Source organism: Poecile atricapillus, chromosome 1 (assembly GCF_030490865.1).
Source record: "Poecile atricapillus isolate bPoeAtr1 chromosome 1, bPoeAtr1.hap1, whole genome shotgun sequence".
NCBI lineage: Eukaryota > Metazoa > Chordata > Aves > Passeriformes > Paridae > Poecile > Poecile atricapillus.
The window spans coordinates 165,967,794-165,994,099 of NC_081249.1; the positions used below are offsets into that span (position 1 = coordinate 165,967,794).

The window sequence follows — 26,306 nt, forward strand, 5'->3', positions numbered from 1 at the left end:
TGAATATGCAGTAAGGGACACTGTACTGCTGAACTTCTTAAAGGCAGGCCTGCTTTAAGCCATTCACAATTATTAAACCAAACAGATACTTGGTGCAGAGCCTAACAAATGGTTTGTCACAACACACAGTTCCAGTGCAGGGAAACCACATGTGTCACCACTATAGACACAACCCTTCTGCCTGCACTCCCCATGTTAAAGCAAGTAAACTGCAGACACGTGTGTGCAGGACAGCCTCAGGGCTTGGGGGAGCATCAGTTACAGGGCTGACTAAATCCACAGAGTACATGGAAGCTGTTGCATGGTATTCTTCTCACCTATCCCATGCTTGCCTCAGTGCAGAATTGCTCAAATTACAGCCTTCCAGAGAGGAGAGTGAAAATTTCTACTTACATTTATAATTTCTCATGAAAGCAACTTTAGTAATCATTGATTAATAGCAACTCACAAATTGCAGAAAGGATACAGAAGGAAAATATCACCTATATTTAGCCAATGCTCCTCCTTGCATTACTTATGGACATGTTCTAGCAGAAATATTTCTGATATGAAAAAGGTTACTATGTAGTTTCCTTAGGGAAGTCGGTATTGATCAAAGGAGAGTGACATGCTATGAATCCTACCTTTGACCAAACAATGACACACATTTCTAATATGAAGTTATATATTTTATTCTAAAATAGAAAAATAAGTGCAATATATTTAAGACAATTGGCAATGAGAAGAAAATAGAATCCATTTTTCCAATCAGAAACTCAAGGATCAAATCTGCATCTAATGTGCCACAAATTATGCACTGACAGTTTTTTCACTGCAGAAATAAATTATCAAATTTTTCATTCAGCACTTCCTGTATTTCACAAAGCTACATCTTTACTGGATATCTTACAGCTTATTGTTTTTATTGCATCATATTGTAGTTCAGCAATGATAATGAGTGCTTTTAAAAACTGTAACAAATCCCTCTGTATCAGCAATTACCAATTTCTGCTTGTCAATTCCTTTTCAAATACTTCTCAGTTGTATAGCTTTCATGCTCTTCATACAAGTGTAAAGGCAACCTGTTTACTTCAGGCTACCTACCTGTGAATAATCAAAATATTCCCACTACTTCTACCTGTGAATTACAGTGTGCAGTCCACTATTGAAGCTGGCTTACGCTTTGTTTTAGTGTAGTGCAAGCTACATTTGTCACACAAGGGGTGGCTGAGGTCACTTGGTCTGTTCAGCCTGGAGGAGACTGGGGGGAGACCCCACTGCAGTTACAGCTTCCTGTGAGCAGAACAGGAGGGGCAGACATCGCTCTCTCTCTTGTGACCAGTGACAGGACTCAGGCAATATCATGAAGTTGTGTCAGGGGAGGTTTAGAATGGATATCAGAAAAAAGTTCTTTACCCAGAGGGTGGCTGGGCACTGGAACACCCTGTGGGTCCCTTCCAACTCAGGATATTCTGTGATTCTAAGAATTCAGAAGATTCCTGAGTGCCATTTGCCCTTTCAGTAATGCTCCTGCCCTGGAATGCTCATTCTCCCAGGGATCTGGGCATGCCTTTGGCATAGAGAATGCTGACAAGAGAGTTCGGTAGAAAAACCTCCTAACCAATGAAGATGCTCTTTTTATTTAACAAAGCCAAGTTACTTCATCATAAGAATTCTCTCCAGCTCCTTCGATGGGGTACTTTGAGCAGCCAGAAATAGGCAGAAGAGGAGAAAGCAAAACACTTACTACTTGTTTCTCAGCTGCCATCACTGCTGCTGCTGCAGCCACCGTTTGCCGCCCCAGAGCGGCGGTGTTGGTGCAGTCGGGAGGCGCTGCCTTGACGCCGGGCAGGTAAACAGGCGGCACAGCTTTGGGGGCGGTGCGCGAGTGGAACAGCGAGTGGTTACACGGGTAAGAAAAGGAACGGGAGGGATGTTGACTTGGCACCCTTTGTTTCCAGCCCACTTTGAACTGGTTGTGAATAGGAGTTGCTGGTGGGTGGTATGGAGGTGGAGGAGGGGGCAATGGTGGATGGAAGGCCACAAAAGAGTCCAGTTCTGTAAACATGGTTTCTGCAGTGGGAGTGCTGTTGACGCGACATCGTCCAGACTGTCTCACTGTCAGCAGTGGGCTCTCATCCCCAAATCGCTCATCAGGAAAGAACTTGTGAGGATTCTGCAAAGGTAAAAAACCCAGCATGTAACAAGACAAAGTAGGAAACCATCTAGAAAAATCTCCTGAACTAACACTCTCAGAAACATACTAATAGTGTAACTGCCTAGCTGTGCTACATACAAGCTCACCAACACTCAAGGTGACTACAGCTACCATGCAAAATAGATTAGGGCTTTTCCTAAAATAAGACAAGAAGCATCAGATTCACTGTAAGTTGACCAACAAATGCATTTCCTTTATCACTGGTGTATAAACAGAAGAGGGTTTTTCAGTTTCCCAGTCCTGACATGCACTGTGACAACCTACAGCAAAGTTACCACTTTTTCTCCTCTCTGTTTTAAGAATAAATAATAATCTAGGTTTCAAGTTATGGTTCTACTGTTCTCATCAACTCCCTCTTTAGCAGTTTTATTTTGTCCCCAAAATTTGTGTCAATAAGAGCCTCCTGAATGCCAATGACTCTTGAGAAAACTATACATTGCACTTATAGCTTTATAAAATCCCATACATCAAATGCATCTGGTGTTTGCACCTAGACAGTCACACAGGCATTTCAAAGCACTTGTGCACCTGCATGTATACACAGCAAGTACTCCTATTGCAGAGCACACAATCAAGTCCCTTCACAGTCTTACACATTCTTCATACCTGCAGGAGCTCAGCAGCAGCATCAGAAAGCCCAAATTCCCGCAGCACACGGATCTGGATCTCGTAACTGACGGTGGCGCCTTCCCCACAGTTCAGAGCGTAGGCTCTCTGCACCTGCTCCGTGTGCCGCAGCTCCTGCAGCCGCTTGATCATCTCTTTCACAACCAGGAGACTGGGAACTGGAGGGATAACAGAGAATGGCTGGGGATAAGACAGAGTCCTTTTTATAACTGTGAGACAGTAGAAGTTTGATTGCAATGGTTAGATTTATTCTGAAGGAAAAATCTAACATCAGGCTGCCTTGGCTTTTGTTTTCTAAGAACCATTCTGCCAAGAACAGTTCAACTTACCCATGTTCCATGGAGCATCATTAAGTCACATGGGATAACACACATCATACAAATGATAAAAACATATCCACTTCTCCAGCTTCTGCTAGAATGAGCCACAAATAGAGCTTTCTTTGTAAACCCCTTATGATGCAGGAATTCCACGATTTGAGGTGGGGGCAGGATATCTTAAATAACAACTGAATGTTCCCACATGGATTGCACAGGCCAAGAATTCATTGATTTTTTTGGCATACACTTCATACTTCTAACGCAGTTCTATAATCACAAGACCATAACACCAGTATGTAACTAGAGAAACAGCATTTTACAAAAGTTACACGAACTGTAAGCCAAAAAAAACCTGTTAAAATTAAGTTGTTTTATGCAGTCATATTGAAATAATTTTTAAAAAACCATTCCAAAAGAAAGTCATGTATAATTTTGGGTATTTATCCTGTTGCAAAACTTTCTCATGCCACTTCTTACTGCTGTTTGATGATGAATATTTCTCTGTGGTGTTTCTTTCCTAAGGAAAATGTGCATATAAACAGAGAAGACAAATCCAGATCTCTGAGCGTGTTAAGTCCTGGAGTCTGATCCTTTACCAGCTTTACAAGTGTTATGTACGACCATGACCAGATGTCCATAATGAAAACTCATAACAATTAAACAGATCATACAGCAAGAATAGTGTGAAAAGACATTACAGAGAAGGAGAAAACCCAACACCACACAATTACAACTGGTCCAAATTCCACAAAGTTTACATTGGTGCATGAAGGAGAAGTATATGTAGTACAAAATATTTGTCCCTCAATGAAGTTCCTTTACTGAGAGGGGAGGGAAGGAACCCATTCTCACCAGTCTTCAAGTCTTGTGAATAAGTTTTCTATGCTACCTTCCACACACTTAAATGCTTTTGAAAAATCCTGGTTTAGCAGTCAGATGTTTAGTTACAGCCAGCATTTTGCTAATACTTAAAGAAAAGGATCTAAGAGAAGCCTGAAACACTTATCCAAACTAGTAGGCATAAAAATTTTATAAGGTTTTCATTAAAAAATACTCTTCTCAAACCTTGGTTTGTTTTGGTTTTTTTATTTATTTTTTTTTTACTATCATTCATGTGAAACACATGGAAGAAAGATTACGTATATAAAAAAATACAATTCTCTCGGTTGTAAGATTTCTAATTCAGACTGAAACTGGAAAATGTGTAAAGAAACCCAACCACTTGCAGAACCTGGCCTCAAGTTCAAGAAGGCTTCAGCTGAACTCATTTTACGATAGTGCTGCAGAAAGAGCACTGAAGCACACTGCTGGCAGGTTTGTGCAAATACAGTCGTCAGGCAGTGGGCCCAAGGAGATGCCAGGAACAGACAGGGAACAGCCCTGCTGTGAAGCACCCCCTGTTCTGTGCTCCATCTATGCTTCAGGATGGATTCCTGTACAAGTCAGAGTTTGGGACAGGCATTAATCTCCTCACTGGCCCCATCTGCCCATTCTAGCAGAAGGGCATTGGGAAACCAAACAATTGTTTTGCGTAATTACAGAACTAAGCAAAGCAGACAGCTGCCAGGACGCAATTCCTGTGCTCCAACTACTGGCAAGGCTCAGAGCTCCTATCTATGTTCAAATCAAAGGACTGGCAACAATTCCTACCTATTAAATTGTACAGAATCAAGATACAGGGGAGTTTCAGATTGGTCAAGACGTTTCATGCTTGCCAACAGAGCCAGTTTTTTTAAGAGCCTGAGAACTTTGGCAAAACACTGAAGACCTCTGAGAACCTGTTGTCTTCCTTCTTTGGAAATTAAGATTGAGCAACGTGTTATCAAAGTCCTATCTTATACGAAATACTTTATATTCAATTCATGCTAAGTATATTTACACTTTTCTGGAGAGGGAAGTCCAAGCACTATAATGCACTGCAGAGATGCCATAGTTTTGCTGAGAGTTCCAAATTTCTAAACAAACAATTGATACTTTTATCAAATTTTTCAAACAGAAGTTTTCAGGCGCTCGTTTTCAGCTTTATCAAGTTTCTTCCCAGACTACAAGAAGCAAACAGATCAAAACCATTCTACAAATTTTCCTAGAAATCTTATAACTAAACAGTGTTTTGAATCTTCCTAACATTTCAAATTAAATTCTCATGCAGCAATTTCAATCCATTACTTTTGCCATGGTTCTATCATCCGTAAGAATAGTTCATCTACTTCCTTGCAACATAGCTGACTGAAGAGAGCCATAACTGATACACAAAGCGGTTATAAAATGGGGAATGCCATAGGCACAGTGTTTTCCACTTCCTTCACTGAAATAAAATTTAATCTCGGTCATTCAGCTATCTAATCCTGCCCTCCAAAACACCCACTGACCCTTCCAACTTGTCATCAGTTTCAAGTTTTGCCAGTGTTTTCTCTATGCACACTGAGTATTAATGGGACAGGGGAAAGGCAGGAAGAGCTAAATGGATTAGGAACCCCACTAGATACATTCTTCAGTCTGACACCAAAAGTTCATATGCATAAATGACAAAATATATTTAGTGTATATTTTCCTGGCTTGCCTATGGGGAATGTCACACCAATCATCCTGAAGTCAAGAGAGGCCATATTTACTTGAGCCTATAAAAATGTACTCTGACACATTCTTCCACAAGGAATTAAGTCAGTTTGGCTTCAAAGCTGAAATGGATTTGGTAAATTGAAGTCTATGTGTTTTGAGTGCCCACTTCCAGTAATTTTCTGGCATACTGAGTTCAGCTGATTTCCTTACAAGTTATGTTCTCTGGCTTTTCGTTTTTGAAAGAAATTTTCCAGACTCACAGATCTTACCTGTATTGGACAACTGTCTGTAGAAAACTGAGAACCCTGTAGAAAATTCTGAGAATAGAGAGCCAGGCTCCAGCAAGTGTTCTACTGTGTTTAACCAGTCCAAGGGTTTTGGACTCTAACTAGTTACTCTGCCATCCAAAACCAGTTAATGTCTTTAGGATAGATCAAAGCAAAAGGACTATTCCTGGTGCAGAACTGCCCTCCAAGGAAACACCGTAACTGACACTCAGTGCCTGCAGGTCCAAGCGCCCCCACAGTCCCAGGAGATCCTGGGCACAGGAAGTGATCAGCAGCTTACCTGGGATCTCGTTGGCTATAACTGAGGGAGGACTGGTCTGGTTAGTGCTGACTTGCTGGTGGGTGATCACGTGGCAGCACTGCGGCACCGCGTTGTTCACCATGTACAGCGTGTCGGGCACGTTGGACATTCGCACCATCCGCAGGCGCACCAGGTCGGTTTGCTCCACCATCATCTCATCCAGCACCGACTGCAACGACAGCCAGCAGAGTCTCATGAAGGCACTGCACACACACCACTGCCCCTGCTCCAAGCACAGCCCCAGCAACACAGTCCAGCCATGGCTACACCACTGTAACTTTGTCAGGTCACGAACAACATCTGGCTTTTCATCAGCATTTTCTATTCCATTTCCAATCATAACCATAGCTGAGTTTCAGAGCTAAGAACAGGCAGAAGAATAGTTTGAGAAGGACACTTTGCTTATTTTTAACCTGTCAGATTAGAACTGACCTTCTCGAGGCCAGACCTAGGTTTAAGAAAATTACTGCCTATGAGTCTCAACTTCCTGTGTCATTGAGTAGAAGGCACTAGCCTGAAAATGAAACATGTTTCCCTCAGACATCTTAAAGAACAGAAAAGGATTTATGCCTACCCTTTGAAGATTCTTACTTAAGATCAAATGAATTTATTTCAAAAAATGGGAGACTAGGAGGCGAGTAAAAAAAAAAAAAAATCAAAAATCAATCATTCACAATTTTTTCATTTTTACAGTAATTAAACTATCTATAGGAGGAGTAAAGTTACCAGAGACTACATATGAGAGTGCTCCCTCGAAGGTTAAAAAGCCTTAAAAAGCTTTAAAAATATTAACAGCATAATAAGAAACCAGTACTAACAAGTAGGAATTCTGACAGAGGTATGTATGGGGGCTGTTAGAATGCACTTTTTACTTCCGACAAATACTAAAGCACTCCCATAGCATATACCTGAAAACTAAGAGTCAGAACTTTTATCACGTTTTTGTTAGTTTTAGCAATCCAAGATACAAAGAGAACATTTTAACCAGCTGGTCTTTGCTATTTTAGTGCCACATGGTGCTCTCTAACTAACCTAAATGCAAAGTAGATTTATTTCTTACCTTCCCTCACAGAGTACATCAACAACATCATATACCTTTAGAAGACATTTTCTCTCCTAGGCACAGGGCAAAAGCTCCAAATTCACCAGAGCAGATGTCAGATCCTGTAATGATGTACACAGCTTCACCTAACCCTCTTGTTCTGTTGTCACCTGCACTGCTGCGACTCACAAGCTCTCAACTCAAGTCAGAGCTACCTGAGGTGGTGGCACTGGTCAGTGACACAAAGGCTCCCAATCTGTCAAACAGAACATGGCACATTCCTGCCCCACACAGCACCATCTCTACCCTGCCGCCAAACATCACCACCAAAAATGCTACAAGATCTTCAGCTTGACAGTGCTCATGCAAGAAATTAAATAGGGAAGTGACTGCCTGAGAGGGAAACAAAGGACTTTATTCAAATTGAACACAGGATATTTATTCCATTTTGTGGAGGATCACAAGATTTTGGGTATGTTCTGAATCAAACAAGAAGATGAAATACCAGTCCTCTGCCAAGTGGAATAGCAGTTCCTCACCCAGCTCTGGTGGGAGCTGGGGAGCCTGAAAGAGCTGGCACCAAGGTTGCTGACTATTTGCAGACTGGGACTCTCAGGCTCTCACCTTGCCATCCGCCTGCCGGGAGGGCTGCCGAGGAGCTGGGCCGGCAAACTGGCTGGAAACCAGGGAGGTTTCCCTCAGAACGCTGCTTTGTTTCCGGTGGAATTTCATCAAGATCTGTCTCGCAAACATTTCAATTTCGACAAAAAAAATTTTGTTGAAATTTTTCTGACCAGTTCTAGAGACTTGAGCCTGATGATCAATCTTGTAAGTCTTGTTAAATTGAAAATGTTAGTATTTAGGCCAGTACATGTAAAGAGACACAAACATCCCAAAATCTTTCCCTGTTTAAAGAACCCCCTGATGACTCCCAATCTGTGAGCAGTCAAGTGTTGCTGATATTACCTTAGCCTCCTCCACATATGGCGAGAACAGTCTTGGCCGCACATATATTCCAGCATTTTTTTGCCGCAGCCAGGCATTTGATTTTCCACCTTCTGATGTTGGCAGCATGTCTGAAGGAGGAGTACTAATCAGGCCTCTCTTCATCTTTAAGAATCAAGAAAGAGTTTTATGTTTTTTTAAATATTAATATGGTAAAAGCTTGCAATAAATGCATTCTTTACACTGAATCCTTACACCACTGATTTTTCTTTAGCCTTTTGATAGATTTAAAGAACACAAAACCTAACCAGAAAAAGTGTTATACCTCTATTACTCTCAATGATAACATTTTAGAAGTTAATCCTTAAAATATACAAAACCAACACCCAGCAAAGCAAAAAGACTATCACAGCTGAACACTGTAACATGTGAAGTACAAAGAATGCAGAGATGGTATTTGTGTGAGACTACTGACTTACTGCATCACTCAGTACTTCACTATTCATGGGTAAGATGTGCTCAATGCGGACAAAAGGTAAAAGTGGAGACAGGATCTCCCTCAGCTCTTCAATGTCAAGATCTCTCCTCTTCACACCTCTTTTATTCACACTGTGAGCAGTACCACTGAGTAAATTAGGCTCTGTGGGAAGGAACAAGACATGGTAAGTTTTCATTAGAAATTTTAAAAAGGATAGAGGGAGGCACAGGGCTTACAGAAAGTTACAGTAAAGGAAGGAAAATTCTCATTCATCATTCATCAGTAGTGCTCATCAGCACTGTTCCACAAAACTAACAACCAAATATGGCACTTGGTGCTATTGTCTAGTGGACAGCTGGCTGGATTGGTCAAAGGTTGGATTCCATGATTCTGGAGGCCTTCTCCAACCTAAATGGCTCTATGATTCTACCTCATGCCTTAAAATCTTATATGAAGCATCCACAGAGACAGGTTCAGTTTATACCAGCACAGGTCATTGGCACAGCTGCCAGTTTCAAAGTGTAAGCCAGGCAGAAAATACAAACATAGCATTTGTGATAAACATTTGGAAAACTCTATTAAGAACTATGCTATGAAAGCAGTTGTACCTCCCTGCTAGCAGTTCCCCCAAGGACTTTCTCCTGAAGCTCCCCTGCCTTTCCCCAGCAGTTTTCAAAGACACTTTCTACAAATTACGGACTGAAGGGTCTTCAGGGATACATTATTCTAGCTTCCTTGCATAAGCCGCCTCAGTAACATGGTGTCAAGCCCACTCAAATTGCTCTCATGGTCACAGGACACCTATTTCTACCAGAAGTGGTATCCTCCTGGAGACAGCAAGATGACCATGCAGCCCACATGTGTATTTTAGGTATTGTGCCCAATCTCAATTTGACTGACTAGTTTCCCTCTTTGAGGAAACCTGTCAAACATACCCACCCTCCCTCAGTACATGCAGCTCAAGTTCTGGCCACAGCTCATTACATTCTCTAATGCTTTGTAGAATTTTAGCGACAGCATCGCACATTGAGAGCTGCAATATAAGGAGTGCCACTGAAGAATTTAGATGAAATTACCAGACTAAATCTGGCCCTAATCTGACAGAATTTGGCATCACTGCTTCTGCTTTTGCTTATTGTGTTATCTGATGATCCCAGATAAGAGATGTGAGCTGTTTACTTAATGAATGTCAGAGCAAGAAGCTGTGCAGTGATCCCAAAGGAGCAGCTTCTGCCCCAGCCCAGGTCTGTTACTGTTTAACTGGCTCCATTATGTTCCAATGTGCCCTAGGACAAACACTTGGAAAATCCTGTTTTGGAAATAGGTTAATACTTAGTCAGGACACTAGAAGCACATCCTTTAACTAATTTTTTGTTGCATTTCATAAAACATGTCCATGACAAAGCAGTTGTATTGCAAGAAGAAACAGTGGATTTCAAATGCACAGCCAGCCTTCCCAAGACAGTAGTTACACCAGTACTGCTCTGTTTTTACTTAGGCAGGTTCTTCCCTTTTGCTTCTCTTCTGGCATTATGTGATTGACACTTCTTAGTGCAGATGAACTACAAGATCCTTGCATCTGTTATTTGGGACATACGTGTTTATCCTACTTCCCATATCCAGCCTGTGTAAGATTGCTCCTGAAGTTACCACTGTAGCACTAATGTGCATCTAGGCTCATAAAAATACATTTATATTTACTTTAGGGAAAACACTGGTGCCACTTGTTAGTTTGTTTCTCACTACCACAGATTCCTGTCAGAGACACACTCAAACTGCAGGGAAAGGCTGACACGGTAAACTAAGAGTAACGCTACTGTGAGAAGCCTGGATAACAAGATACTGCAAGGGGTTTTTATTTGATGAATTGGTTACAAGAAAAATAATTCTGAGACAACAGGAAACCAACCAGACTTCAAAATCAGACAGTCATAGAGGTTGAAAGGACCTCTAAAAGTCTGGTGCCCTCTTCCCACACCTCCCCAGGGAAGGTTCAACACATTGCCCTTCACTGCCTCCAGCTGGGATGTGATACCTCCGAGGACAGAGATCCCACAACTAATCTGGGCAAATGGTGCCAGTGTCTGACCATCTTCACAATTTCTTGTATTTCAGTTAATGCCTCATTGCCTCTCATCTTGTCCTGGGTGCCAAGAGAAAAGCGCTGCTCTATTTTCTTTGCTTTCTGCCATTAGATATTTACAGACTCTACTAAGATCCCCTCTAAGCCTTTTCTTCTTCAGACTAAACACTCCCATCTCCCTCAGAATACTGTGTTCTCATTTTAGATAACAAAACTTTTAAAGAAAGCAAGAGCACTTGTTTTGACTATATTATGGACAAAGCAGATTGAATTTCCCTAAGTTACAAGTGACCCACAAAACAGAACTGCCATAGATTTTGGTTTATTTGGTTTAGTACTGCATGGTTTAAAGGATCCTCACCTCGATCTGCTATCCTCTTCATCAACTGGTGTTCTCCCCATTTAATCAGATATTTAAGAATATCTTGTTCACTTGCCTGTCGAAAGAGGAAGTCAGTAATCTGTATATGCTTAATGTCACATGCACACACACACAAGACAAAAAAAAAAAAAACCCACAGGTTTTTTACTGCTCTAAAGAAACATAGTTGTACCTAAGCATGAAGTATTTGCACTTTATGATCTGCTTACCACTTTCTCCTAAAATTTAAGTTGTACTACAGGTATATCACCACCATAATTTCTAGATTCATATTACTAACTGAATCCCTAGGAGGAGGAATAAGGTTTGTACAGAAGGAAAAATTTTATTTAGTATGGAAACTTACAGGTATAAAGCTTGAATTACTAAATTTACTTAAAAGGGGCAGTTCTACCTCTGGGTGCTCCAAGCTTTTGTTTAACATTACAAATTCAGCAATATAAGCTCTCATGGAAGATCAACAGTACTGTTAACCATAATTTCTGTTTTAAATGTTTTAAGAAAACAAAACTTAAAAAAAAACCACTGAAAATGATCTCTAGCACTTAATCCTTTACAAAAAAGTAAGACTGAGATGAATGCAGTTAAAAAATAATGTAGTAATCTTTAAGCTATTAAAGGGTAGTCATCATAAAGGTATCTCCCCTGATGAGCAGTGGCAGCAAAAATCCAGGATCTCTCTGTTGGACCGTACAGCTTTCTCTCCCTAAAACCACACAATCAGTGAAGGCAAGTCACAAAAATAAATTTAAAAATTTCTGCAATACTTGTCAGAGAAGGTATTTTTCTCTCTCCATGAAAGTAAGTTTGAGTTTTCTGAACCATTTCTTGTTTATTAGTTCCCACTGCCCCAAATTAGCATGTGTGGTGTTACAGCAAAACTACTCCCACCATGTAATTTTATAAAACTCTTACACAGGCAAGGAAAATGTTAAGTTCAGAAATGCTGTGTTTAAAATACTTTGCATCCATTCATAAACTATTATTAGATTTCTAAGCAACAGCATATACCACATTTGGGTTGTTTTACAAGCCAAGAACAAAACAACTTTCTTAATCACTATTTCCATTTCATTTTTTACACATTATAGGAGTGCTCAGTGCGTACAGCCCTCTTCAGCCTACAATTTAAAATCAGCTACTCCCAAGCATTTCCTAGTGATGGTATAATACATCCTGCTCCTAGCAGGACCAGCTGCATTCTGCATTGCAGGTTACCTGTAAATAGTCAGACTGAATAGCTGTGAGCAGGTGGTCCTTGCTGAGTTCGTAGAAGACCTCTGAAGTCATGACCTGGGTAAACTCCTCACAGAGGAAATGTAGCGCTTGGCGATGTACCCACTTGGAACCGTACGGCTGCGAGCTCCACTTCAGAATGGCAATTAAGGTATCCAGTGAGATGCTCTCAGCAATAATATCTTCACAGCCTAAGAAACAACGGCAACAATCAACAGTGTTGTTACAGAGGCACTTTGACCCTGAAGGAATAATACATGTGGCTAAGAAAGGGTCATATACACCCAGTGAGAGTAAAGACAAGTGCCCTACAGCTCAAGATTGAAAACAAGGTTATATTTTGACTAAAAGTACAATAATTTTAACAGTGGTTTATGATTCCAACTACATGGTTATTTACTTTCTAAAGGCACATGAAGCATCATGGCTGCTGGCATGCCTGGATAAACAACTGGAAAGGTAGTTCAACCCAATCACAACCACCTTCCATTATCTGAGTGTTTAACACGTTTTAACATTGAGAATTTGAGTCACTGTTTTTCGCAGTAGATTCACAGAAACCCCTGATCTGTAACAAAGGTGGGGTTTTTGCCCATATCACTTTGCCCACAGACCTTTCTGAGACAGACCAGGCAGAGAAGAAACACAAGCTGTAACAGTGTTGGTACTTGGCTACTTAGTACAGGACGAGGGCAGCAAAGCATCATTTTCTGACTCACACAGAAGGCAGAAAACAGTGGATGACTGCTCCAGGCCACCACGATGGCCTCAGTATCCAGCAAGGTACAGAGGGTGCCAGAACAGGGAGCACATTCTGACAGGGAAGCAGAAGGGAGACAGATTTATGGAGTCTGCTACAGTTTCTTCCTACCCACTGCTTTATTAGGATCTACTCTTTCACAGGGTACACATCTTCTGAAGGAGAGACAGTACAGTTAAAACTCCTGAAGGGAAATGAAGCTGATTTGGAAGAAATGAGGGAAGATGTACTGTGGGAGGGCTGAAAACCTGGGTACTTGGGACTACAGAGTTAAGACAGATGGTACCACAACGTTGATAACTTTAAGTCTCCAATAACACTTCGTTGATATCATGTGTATGTCTGGTTTAGCACAAAGATAGCAATTTAAAGAAAAAAACTCTCAGAATTATACATTCCAGTGTCAACCCACTATAGCCACAAAATTACAGCTGTGCCTATAAGAGGTCCCCAGACAGTTCAGAGCTACATGTCTACACTGCAATTTTGCTTATACATCATCATTTTTCTCCCAGTTTCAAAGATACCTAAAAACTAAACTTTGCTGTTTAGGTATATGTATCACATTGCTGAGCTCTTGAACGAAGCTAAGCAAAAGTCTTGAGTAATCTCAACCCTGGTCAAGACAAAGATGAGTCTCCTGATGCTACATATTTTTGCACTGGCTGCATACAGATAAAACTCACTGTAACAGAGTATAAATAACAGATATAAAAGACAAATATTACTCTTCTACATGGGGCAGCATACAGAATATACAGTGTTCATTCAATTTCCATTGTTACTAATAATGTGAAAGATATGTTTTTAAGGAGTAGGTAGTAACAAGTGAACAAGCTTCTTTAAGTAGGAGGGAATCTGTCAAAGGTGCTACTACGCAGAAATAAAGTTACTAAAAACGGGAATTTAAACAGGAGGATTAAGAAGGTAGTAGAAAGCAACGGTTTAATCACATGATTGGTTTTAAATTTACCTGTCCTATTAGACACACATATTTGTACCCAATACTATAACAACCACAATATGGTAATTGTAAGAAGAATATTCTACCAATAAAAATTTCTAAGCTTTTCAGGGACATGTCTAAATGTATATACAGTTTTGGACACAATCATTATTAAATTTCTAAAGCAATTTATAAGAGTAATGTCTGTCCCCCAACAGTAATGCATTTTACACCAGCTTATATTTAAACAAAACTTTCCTCAACAAGCAGCTGGATGGGTTTTTTTCCCACATGTCTGATTCACCTAAGAAAAAGAAAACTGAATGCAGCTATTGACAGAAGGGGTACCCATGGCACACACATTTCTGACCAATGCAGCACATGCAGCATTACACTGTGCATCCCCAGACAGACTCTCCTTGCTTCTGACAAAGGGATGAGTGGTGAGTCATGTTTCAACACAACTGCTTTGTTCTTCACCATTACTGAAATAGTGAAATACTGAAATAGTATGGCACTTCTCAGAGCCACCTATCTCCATGAGGTTACATATTATCGTCACTATGACTAGTTTACTCATTATAGACACTGATCTCTAATCTGCATAGCAAGCACTGGCCTTAAGTGAGCAGGGCACAGGCAACCAAGATGGGTTGGAGGCACTTGGAACATCACTCCAGTCATCACTGGTACAGGTAAGAGCAGAGCATGAGAACTGTTCTGAAATACACTCTGTGGTTTGAGGTATGGGTTAGTGAAACTGCCCCCTCTAAATGGGGGAATTCCCCAGATTCCTAAAGGATGAAGTTTTTTTAAGTCTTAAAAACTTCTGGTCAAGAATCTGAGAAACAGCCTTAAACAAACAAAGAAGAAACAACTAAACCATCCAATATCCCACTTATCATCAAAAAAAGCTTAAAATACTTCAGCATGTGTCAGAAAAATGAATAAATGAAGTCTGAAGCTTTCCACTTCAGGATCCGTTTTTACCCAAACAGCAAAGGGCTGACATTGCATTTAACTTTGTCATGCGAGTCTCTCTCAGCTTTCCTTTTGGGGCTCAAGAAAGGAAAATGTTAAGTTAGCAGCAAACCTGGCACATAAATGAAAGCGGTGACTAGTTGCAATTTGCTTAAGAGAGGAGTTTGACTCCCATGAATAAGAAACAAAATAGTTTGAAACCATTATTTAGGGTCATCTGCACTCAGCCTTCCCCTGCTAAATACTAACATAATTTTTTGCATGCAATTATTCTGCTTGCACGCAAGCTGACTTCAGCAGAAACTGCATTTCCCTGAACTCTAAACATCATACGTAAGAACTGCTCCATTTCAAAGGCAGTAAACCCACCCACTGAAATCAGTCACCAGGAAACTCAAACTACAAGAGCAGAGACTTATCTCAAAACTAATGTCATTCCTAGTATTTCATCTTACATTTATTTTTGAAGCAAAGATGCTTTCCCCCTGAAAACACACCAGAAATGCAGTTCCAAAGGTCTGAGCAACACCGATTTATAGAAACAGTACATCAGCTCAGTCTCAATTCTTCTGTCAAGTTCAATTATTGCACAACTAACAATAATATGACATCAGGTGAAAAGCTCATTAAGAATGACTAGCAAATGAAACAGTCTTCTTCCCAAGTAACTTTAGCAATAGGTCAGAAGTGAAGGATTATTAAAAGTATTTCTTCTGAAGTAAGCATAAGGTAATAATTAAAGTGTTTTTTGAGCTTGTAAATAAATTGGGGCAACCCAATTCTAGCTTTGGAAAAGCTAGAAAATGGAAAGAATCCAATTTCCTTTCTTTTTTGGCAGAAATTTTTTCTGCTTTAACAATCAGCCACTTGGCAATAAAAGTAGTCATCTAATAGCCACAATATTGCTCTTCAAAGTAGAACAGAGCATATTTTCTTGTGAATACTATTTTTTAATACTCAGGCAGCAACAGCCTTCCCAAAATCCATCTGCAATGTCCCAGAAGCTTCTGTGACCATTACTAGCCTTCAGAGTGTCAACCTGGAGTCTACAAAAAGGAAGGCTAATGATCACATTTTGCACAAATTATGCTATTCCATGCACTCATTTTGCTGGATGCCAATGGAGCCTGCCTACCATCAAGTCCTGTCTGCTTTCACAGTTCTCTCACAAATGCAGTCCCACAGTCCTTCCAGACAGAAATAGCTTGAGTCCACGTTTAGCATTCTAGCTAGAGACCTGGGATCAGAACAGCTGACACAGTTAACTGAAGACAAGTTAACTGCCTTCAACAATTAGCAAAAGCATCATTAAGCAAAGCTTTTACTACAAAACTATTAGCTTGATTGAACTCATTCCGTGGTGAAGACTTTCCTCCTAAACTGGTGCACACTAGCAGAGCCAATGAAAAAAAAGTAGTAAGAATTCTAGAAGCCAGAATCTAGAAGCTATTCAACGTTTTTAAGTTTGTCACATTAGGAGAGACCATGCTGGCAGTCACAGGAACCAGATTCTGAATTTTTTTGAATGTGTATTTAATATTGCTACCGTGAGATCCCTGGCATTTCAGTATTTCAGCCCTCCTAAGATCAAGAGTACCTTTGATGTCAGGCAATATCTGCTTCTAGATCAAATGCTGTGCTACTGAATATGGTTTTACAATAAAGTTTCTAAGTTCTTATATTTGTCAAGAGTAAACTCCTAATATAAAAGCAAAGGCAAGCAAAAAGTCAGAAACTGAGTTATTTGTCAGTCTTACTTTAGAAAACTTATTTGACAGGTGACAGAAAAGGTTCTCAGGCAAAACTGTTTCATAACGTCCCAGTATCCAAAAGCCTATCACAGCAAAACATTCTGTATAGCACCTCAGTGGGACTATTCATGACAGTGGGCAACAGGGCCAAGATGCAGTAGAGGATTCACATATGTAATATAGCTATCTAATAAAACTAATATGCCTGAAGTCAAACTTCCCTGCAATAGTAGGGCACTACAGCAAGACTGGAAGTGGGGAGTATTTTAAAAACGTGTGATGAACAGGACTAGGGAACTGATCTAGTAGTAACTGTGCTACAGAAGAGCAAGGGTGATATTGAACCCAAACTTTGTGAGTCAATGTGTTAAAATAATTGCACCAGTACAGTTGACAAAGAGCAGCAAGGTAGCATGAAGACAGAAAAACTGCAGCAGAGGGCAGAAACAGGCAGGCAGAGCACAGGAACATTCCACTATGGGATGTGCTCCAACTTCCTGGAGACGACTCTAATCCTCATAGTCTCTGTGAAAGCCTCAAAGAGCTTCACTTTTGACAGTAACAACTACCCCAGGACCCCTAAAAACAATGTCAGTCCCATTAGGTACAAATGGGTTTCAGTATGACCAGCTTTATTGACCAGATGTGCTTGCTGATTAGTTCATTTACTCAAATTAGTTCGTTCAAACATCCATTTCAGTTTATCTTGAAAGGTAAGTGACAACCCTCAGCTAAAACAAATCAAGATGAAGGCAGAGGAAATTCTAGATAAAGGTTGTCCTGCTTTACTTGGACAGTAAAGATTTAATGCACATACTCATACTATCACTATCTTCACCACAGGGAAACTATCTATTAAATCACAAGTCAGAAAAAGGTATATCACTGTGTTAGGAATGGGAAATTTCCATGGAAATAGTCAAAGCTGAATCATCTGCTGAAACTGAAGAAAAATTACAACATCTGGATACTTACAAAGGTCCCTGAAGACAAATCAAACAAAAATCTGTTAAAAATAAAAGCAGCTGATCAGAAGCTTTAAAGAACATCAACTTCACTTGACACTCAGTTACAAACACCCAGGCAAAAGTGCAAGCGAGAAAAATTAATTGGGAAGAGTATCCAGACATAACATTAATAAGCCCAAAATATTTTCCACGAAACCAGGGAGACAAGCCTTTGCAAGTTTGCAATTGGCTAGCAGGAGTGAACTGAAACAAAAAACTTTAGCTGAGGGTGTGGAAATCTAGAGAAGAAACTTAAGACATCAGCTACTGAGAAAGCCAGCTGATGGGATCAGTCAGTACTTGGGCAGAACTGGACACCTGCTGCACCACAGAGTGGAAAAACACTGCCAAAAGTCAGGATGTCAGGAGATGTCAGGAGATGTCAGGAGAACTGCCTGCTCAGTGGCCTCCAACACCTACACAATGCTGTCTCTTCCTCATCACTCTGCATAACACTAGAAGTCAGACGTTTGAGTGACAGCTTCCAACATAGAAGTCTGCTAGCTGTGAAATCAGGGAATAGGATGGACGCTACTGAAATTAAGATCTCCCATCTACCTCATTTTAAGAATCATAATAAATGAGGACAAGATGCTACAATTCAGTCAGGAACAAGAACAGTGGTCATGACAAAAGCACATCTTTAAGTGACCTCAGTCACATACAGGCATAGAGTTTTCCCTGACCAAAAAAGCTTCCTTTTAATTTTGATTATAAGATTATACTGGAACAGTTCTTTTGTGCCTGCACAGTACCAATGACCTAAACATGAACTCTGCAAATTAAGTATGAAACTATTATTCTGACTCCACTGGCGCATACAGCTCTACAGAGTGCTTACTACTTTCTCGGGTAGCTAGGGAATGCAGTACCAATTTGTAAAATCCTAATTAGGTGAAGTTAACATCTAGAATTTCAATATCTGAAGGAGTGCCAAACCTACATTTTCAAGTATTTGATAATTTAATAGATTTCAACAGTTGCTGATCTTACTGCATTTCTCCCCTATGTATAACAACAGCACCACCCCTCAATCTCACTACTTTTGTGGTCAGAAAGGGATTTACCGTGGAAAGAAGAAAACCTCTGAATGCCACTACATCCCTCTACCTCCTCCCTATGACCACCCTCAAAACACTGCAGCTCCAGTTCATCCAGAGGGCCACCAAGCCTGAGTCTGCACTCCTGCACTCGCTGGCTTCACTCAGTCAAGTGTGCTGCTGAGGTGCAAGCCCAGTGCAGCTCCTGCTGCTGCCTTTCTTTCTCTCTCCTAGAGGTAGTACTCTCCTAGAGGGGGAAAGCTTACCAGAAAAAGTAGAAATCTTGTTACCACTGACTCATGGAATATACATTCCAGAGCAGCACCATTCTGCAGTGGATTACTGACAAGAGTGCTAGCTTAGGTACATGCTGATCCAAGAAACCTCAAAGTGAGCTGAAACAAACTCAGCACAAAATAAAACAAGAGCTCATTTCTCAGTATTTACTAACATAGAAAATAAAAGCCATTTTCCTATCTATAAGTTTACCTAAGTTTCTCTTGAAAGTTCTCCATCTGTCACTGCTTTTCTGCTTTGCTATAACTAACACTGCTTCATCAGAACACCTCCAGATCACAGTTGTTCCAGTTTAGGTTTCCAATCTGAGGAAAAGAATTGCACCCTGTTCATTTATGAAACAGTGCATAATTATTCAGTGTCTCACTGAGGGTTTCATTCACCATTTAATTCTCTCATTAGTATTCCCTGAGCACGTTAAATCCTTTTAGCACTTGTATAAATGTGCATGCACCAAAATTGAGAAACGCCATCACCTCTTTAATTTCAACCCATTTTCCTTTCTGGCTTTCAGCTGATCTACAGAGTTGTTCTCAAGTAGTATTAGCTTGCGCATATCATATAGTAATTAATTTAATACCATAGTTCAACTACAGTAAAACTTCTTGCCCCTTCTGAAACATGAAGTTTCTAGGTGTACTGAGAAGGAAACAACAAAAAGAAGAAAGATGCAGATAGACAAAAGAGAGTCTGAAGGAGTGCCATTATGTTGATCAAAGTACTGGAGAACTTAGTCTATGTGGGAAGACTGAATAAGTTAGGTCTCTTCTCCCTCAAGAACAGAAGGCTCAGGGGACCTTGTCATAGTATTCCCAGACCCTGAGCAACTGTAGAGTAGCTATAAAAAGGACAGAGGTTCTCTTCTCACAAGAAGCCGCATGAAAAGAACAAGGAGCAACAGGTGTAGGTTGCACTGGAAAACATCTCAGCACAAGATGTTTTTGCAATGAGAACAATCACTTCACCAGGACAATCTCCACAGGAACACAGTATAGTCCCAATCACTGGTGGTTTTCCAGAAGTGATTGGACAGAATGCTGGACAATCTCACCTAGGATCCCTTTCTCACTCGGATAGGTTGGATTCTATGACTTTTTGAGGCCCCTTGTAACCTGGGCTGCTCTATGATTGGATGATTCTGAGCCTAAGAACATTCTAATTGCATCCTGTAGAATGTTACCTCAGAAAACATATCCCTTTTGTTTTGTGCCAGTTTTATTGCAGAACAATTATTTCAGCTTCCAGCACAATCTGAAAATTAGTTTCCTAATGGCAAACTCCACATGAGCTACAGTAGTTCTATTAGTTTCTCACCACTCATCACTCTCCGTTTCATGTAACTATTAGGAGAACCCATTAAAAATATGACCTCTTCCTGCAGTGCTTATACTGCCCTTTCCTGTCCACTCTTTATCAAGTTTCCTATTTTACTTAGAACTACTTTATAGCTTGTAATATATGGTTTCTATCTTGTCAAATTTAATTTGACAGCTAGATGTTATGGATGTACAGATCTACTGTAAAAAGTTACTTTTGTTAAAAAAATGTAACTACTTTAACAAATTATGTTGCTGATATTTCCTTTCTCAGCTCAAAAGTAAAATTCTAATTCCCCATCAACAAGGCCTGAAGCAATTTCCACACTTGATTATACATCATATGGCCACTAAATAGCTAAAAAACCATCAGACAAAACTGTGGGCAAAACTCCTGCCACCACAAGAAGTGCCATTAGTTCACTGATCAGTGCTTGGACACCTCACCTGAGATTGCAGTAATTCAGTTCAGGAGGTTGTATGTAATCAAGATTTGAATGATCTTCAAGAATAATTGAAGTAGTAAAACTTCCTAAACTTTATGTCTGATAATACTGACTGACCCTGCCTTCAGTTCTGTTCATAGAGGGGCAGACATTAAAGACCTAAGATGAGTGCAATTAAGCTCTTTAAGTTTTCCTTCCAACAGCACGATTGCAGAGTTGGTGTCTTTGACATAAACTACAGAAATAGTCAATCAAGTTTACAGCCTTGTTAACATATACAGACACTTCCTAACAAGTCTAAATATTTCCTCCTCTCAACAAGGATCACTCTGTAGTTTACACCAAAAAACGGATTACAGAAAGCAGATAAGCATTAGAAATATCAATACCAGTTATACACACTTGATAAGATTAACATGTCTCAACAATGATGTACCATACAACTAAATCTCTTCTGTCCCTAGGAAATAGATGCATTACTGACAACTTACATATGGAAAACAAATTCCATTTCTAAAGGAACCGTCAGCCCCTGACAGCTGACAATAAGCATCCCTACACTGCAAAATTGCTAAAACTTCTTCTAATAAGGTCATATATTCTACAGTGAGGACAGTATTACATACCTTGTGCAAGCATGTTAAACTCCAAGAACAGTGCTATGTGATAAAGCTCCATAGCTTCTTCAGCCCTAGTCATGTTTAGTTTTCCTGCTACAAGAGCCTGGACTTCACTTAAACTGCCCACAGAAGGACTGGAGTGCAAAACTGAGAGGTCCACCACATCTGTATACATACAGTTCAAAATGACCTTAGCGTATTTTTTTGGTATGATAGATTCATCCAATATAATTCTAGTTGGAGTCCGTAGAGTTCGGTCTGTGATTTCTTCACCAGTTCGTATCCTCCTCTGCAGCAAGTGACGGAAAAAGGGAGATCGTGACGAAATAATAGCTTTGTGAGCTCTGAGCTCTTCATCTAGACAGTTCTGACTTCCACCAAAAGTTTCAACTAAGTCAGAGTTGGATGAGAAGCTAAGAACCACATCGTAGTAGCACATATAATCAAACAGTGCGCGCATGTCAACATCTAAGGAATTTGGTGTTCCAAATTCTTCAGTAAGCTGCACAAGAATATCAACATTTTGGAATCTCGAATCCTCCATTCCAAACTCGCCCGTATAAAGGTAGTGTAACAAAGCAGAAAACATAGGCATATCTATGCCAGCTGTGTTAATATCCATTATTATTTCTGCCCCATACTCTGGTGAGGAAGAAAGCAGCGTCTTAAAAAATGGACATCTTGCCGCCAATATCGCACGATGCACAGGAAAACAAGTTTCTTGAAATATTAAGTCAACATCAGTACAATATTTGTATTGATAAAGTTCAGCCATGTCTTTTTGTAGCGTTCTAGCTTCTGGTCTTGCCAAATTAGCTTGTAGATAAAGTTCCTTTAAGGCTGATGTTCCTTCGTATTCTTCTACTAATGCATTAACATCTCTGACATCCCAGCCTGAGAGGAGCTCACGCATCTGCTTGGCATGGTCAGCAGATCGGCTCGATTTCCGACGCTTAATGAATTTCTTTTTGAGGGTGGCAAGGCCAGAGGTTTTCTTTTTCTTGTCTTGAGGTTTCTCGTGGCCATGGTCAAGGCTATATAGCTTTGATTCACAGCCAAAACCTTGATGAGAGTAGGATGATGTCCCTAAAGGCAAAAAGGAAAATTGAACACATTTATTCTTTAAATTTAAAAGGAAGGTCCATAACATCTAAATACTCCATCAATGATTCTGCAAGTAATACAGTTTTTCCCTCTCCAAATATCAAATAATTTGACAACTGAAAACCTGACTGAAGCTTTCCTGGCCATTAAGAACAAAGACTTTTATTTGCATCTACAAAGTTATAGTTTGCTGGGTTTCAGGGTGTTTCGGTTTGATTTTTACATCTTTTTTTTGGTTGGTTGGGTTTTTTTAAAATATATTCAATTATAAGAACCAAGCAGTGCCAGTTGATGTAGCTCTGTAGCATATGGTACACATATCTAAGCAGGAAGAGAATACTGCAGTTGTAACATTAAAAGTGTAATTGTATTAACTTTTTCTAAGCCAAATATCTAATTGAAATACTAGCAATCCCCCCCCTTCAAAGTGTTTTCAAATGCTGTTCTAGCATTAAGCATCATAAAAACAACAGATGCATACCTGGCATCGGACAATTATAGTCACAAGAAAAAAAAAAAAAGAGAACACAGTACCAAAACACTCAGGGATAATTTTCTGAGCAAATTTAACAAGAAAAGTAAAAATCCTGTCATCTGATAATTAAGTAACGCCAAAGTCAAACACATAAAATAGGCTCTTCTCCACAGAACAAAAACTAACTCGTGCATACACACCATCACAAAGAATATGGAGAATGGAAGTTTTACTGTATTATTAAAGACTTCCTTGGAACAGAGCATTATACAATTAAAGTATACATATAATTATTTTTCTTCTCAAAAATAATTTATAGGGACATTATATTATGAACTAATACCAGTAGGAATTCGGTGAGAAAAAAAAGGAATTGGAATCTGCATTTCCACAAGTAATGGAAAACCAAAGTATTGTTTTAGAAAAAAAAAAGGAGTTTAAAAAACATAGCTTTAATGTGAGTCATACTTCTGTTTAAGGGTAATTTTCTAATTTAAGTTTATTTACAGGGCTTTCACTCTAAGCCAGATGGTGAAGAATCTCAGACATGACAAGAAAAGAGAAAAGGAAGTACACAAACCCAAGTCCCACTTCTGGACCAAAGAAGAATGAGAAGAAAACATTTGCAAATGCTACACAGATCAATAACAATCACAGGTTCATCTGAAATAGTATTTGTCCATTTTCTGTCAGGAATATTTCGGGTTTCTAGTAGTACATTTGTGTACTTCGCTACTTGTTGCCTTTTCATTAATCTTCCAAAGCCCATCCTAGAACCAGAGCTTTTGGGGCCTTTTACAACTTGTTCTTACCACTGCAATCTCACAGCTCCATCTGTTTAAGGCAGATTCACTGTGATGCTGTTTTGTGACGCTGTTTTGACAGTGGTGTTATGGGCCAGTCTGACAAAACACAGGGCATTTAGTCACCATGTGATTTCAAGTATTTCTCAAACTTTGAAAGACGCAGGAGTAATTCAAAGCTGTATTTGAGACTAAGGCAGCTGTAGCAATCTAACAGTTCTGTATATTGTTTTATTGTTTTATTGTTTAGGCCTCAATAACTTAATAAACTTACACAGTGGCTTTTATGTCAAGCTAATTAAAATTCCCACAAATCACGCAATACAGTGGCTTTACAATCCTCCTATTAGTAAAAACTCTGAGAAGGAAGTTTGCTTTATTTGAGGAAAGACATCTAACCATTTTATCAGAGTTTAAAATTTGCTTGATCAGGCAACATGTTATTAATCATATTGAAATTTCAATAAATGAAAAGAATATATATTTAAATTAAAATAACAGGAGTAACTCAAGACAACTTCAACAAAGAGATTGTGTTGCAAAATCCACCATAAAAATTCCTTCTGCATGCTATACTAGACATGACAATGGAAAAGTAGAGATTCAGTCTCCTGCTGATAGAGATAACTGTAGAATTTCTGCTTCATTTAAAGAGGTACATTTCACAATAAAAGTATAACTACGCTTTGGTCACTCTATAATGACAAATTCTGTTTCCAGAGAACATGCCAACTCATTTCTATTTGAAGTACATTGGATTCTAATGGCAAATTTGAGTGCAGAACATTCTCTAACATTCCACTATAGAAAAACTAGGACACTGCAAGTCTCAATTTCTTTCTTCTCTGAAGGCTGCCGTGAGGTATTACTTGCACATGAATCACCACAAAATACTAAAACGCCATTCAAACCTTTGCGTACCCTGAGCTACTTACAAGATTTAACTTTGGAAGTACTGCAAACAGTTCTATTAACCCTTACAAACAGATAAAGCACTGCTACAAAAGCATTACCCCACAACTGCTTTTTGTAAGAAATAGAGATATACCATCATAGCCTCTCTAGGTTCACAACAGCTGGTGGCTTCATATCCCTCAAAGAAAGAATCTGGAAGATAATGTTTTTGGGCTGCCTGTGTTCCTTCATAAGGCAACAGCATTAAAAGTAGGAAAAAAATAAATTATTCCTCAGCACTATACTAAAAAGCACCAATCTATTAAATGCTGTTCAAAAGCAATTGCTGCTTCATGCCCCTAGACCATACCCAGCTTAGGACAGACAAATATTTACAGAAACAGATGACTGCCAAGAGGAGCTGCTTGGGAACCTGACAATGAAAAATGACATCTGTTTAGTCCTTTGCATGCCCACACATTTTAATATCTAATTATAGAGGTCTACTTAAAAAAGCAAACATCTTGAACAGATGTACCACCCTAGGAAATGGTGTGAAATCCTCCTCCTGAATGTTGCAGACAAAACAGTAAGAAGATGATTAGTTAAGCTTTGGCTAAAACAAAAGTATTATTTTCAAGTAAGTGCACTACACTATTTTTACTGATTTATCTCCTCTTCATAAACTATAACCAAACTAGGATGAAGTCAACTAACAATAGGAGCTCACACTATGAAACTACCATGCTTTGCCATATCAGTTCTCAGACTTCAGCATTCATCCCCCATTTAGCATGAAACTTGGTAAAGTGCTTTAATGGTAAAGTAGCATGTCTAAAACAAACCCAAAGGCCTAAATCCAGCTTCCAAGAATAAGGGAACTAATACATATTATGCAGCTATTATAACTCTACCCCCCAGTTCTGCTTTAGGGCAGTAAATAGATCTAATGCCTTCTACAGAAAAAAACCAAAAACACAATACAATAAAAACAAACAGACCCCCCCCCTCCAAAACAAATTAATAAAACCCCACAACACCTAAACCCCAAACATGAAAAAGCTGACACAACATTAAAACATTATTATTCTGGCAAGTGATGAAAACCTCAGCTATCGGTTTTAGGATACACCTGTTTTCTACTGAGACAGCTACAAAAACTAATCATGTAAATAAAAATCAAATTGAGAAAGAGACAAGTGCCACGAAGTGGGAAGAAGAGATGTACCCATGAGATGCAGACAGCACACTTATGGAACCCCATAATATCAGGATATTTCAGCAAGAATTTTACCCAGAACACTCATCTGCCTTCCCTAAGATGAGACAGGCACATGCTTTTAGACTTTCCTCAAAAGAGTCTCAGCCACAATTTCCCATAGGTGATGGGGGTCAGTAAATTTATTGTG

At 39.6% G+C, this 26,306-nt stretch overlaps 1 protein-coding gene across 4 annotated transcripts in view; it reads right to left on the reverse strand.

Moving 5' to 3' along the window:
* BTBD7 (BTB domain containing 7) overlaps window positions 1–26,306 on the reverse strand; it is a 56,249-nt gene that overhangs the window by 9,333 nt on the left and 20,610 nt on the right. For 2 of the 4 annotated variants that reach the window (XM_058834128.1, XM_058833962.1), the window contains exons 3-11: window positions 21,628–22,707; window positions 12,440–12,648; window positions 11,201–11,276; window positions 8,758–8,918; window positions 8,300–8,443; window positions 7,958–8,071; window positions 6,271–6,460; window positions 2,804–2,982; window positions 1,727–2,155 (exon numbers count right to left, since the gene is read on the reverse strand). In XM_058834128.1, the coding sequence (XP_058690111.1) occupies window positions 1,727–2,155; window positions 2,804–2,982; window positions 6,271–6,460; window positions 7,958–8,071; window positions 8,300–8,443; window positions 8,758–8,918; window positions 11,201–11,276; window positions 12,440–12,648; window positions 21,628–22,707 (2,582 nt within the window). Of the gene's footprint in view, window positions 1–1,726; window positions 2,156–2,803; window positions 2,983–6,270; window positions 6,461–6,505; window positions 7,456–7,957; window positions 8,072–8,299; window positions 8,444–8,757; window positions 8,919–11,200; window positions 11,277–12,439; window positions 12,649–21,627; window positions 22,708–26,306 lie in introns of those variants that run through there. The other 2 variants (XM_058834048.1, XM_058834223.1) reach the window with 2 other exon arrangements.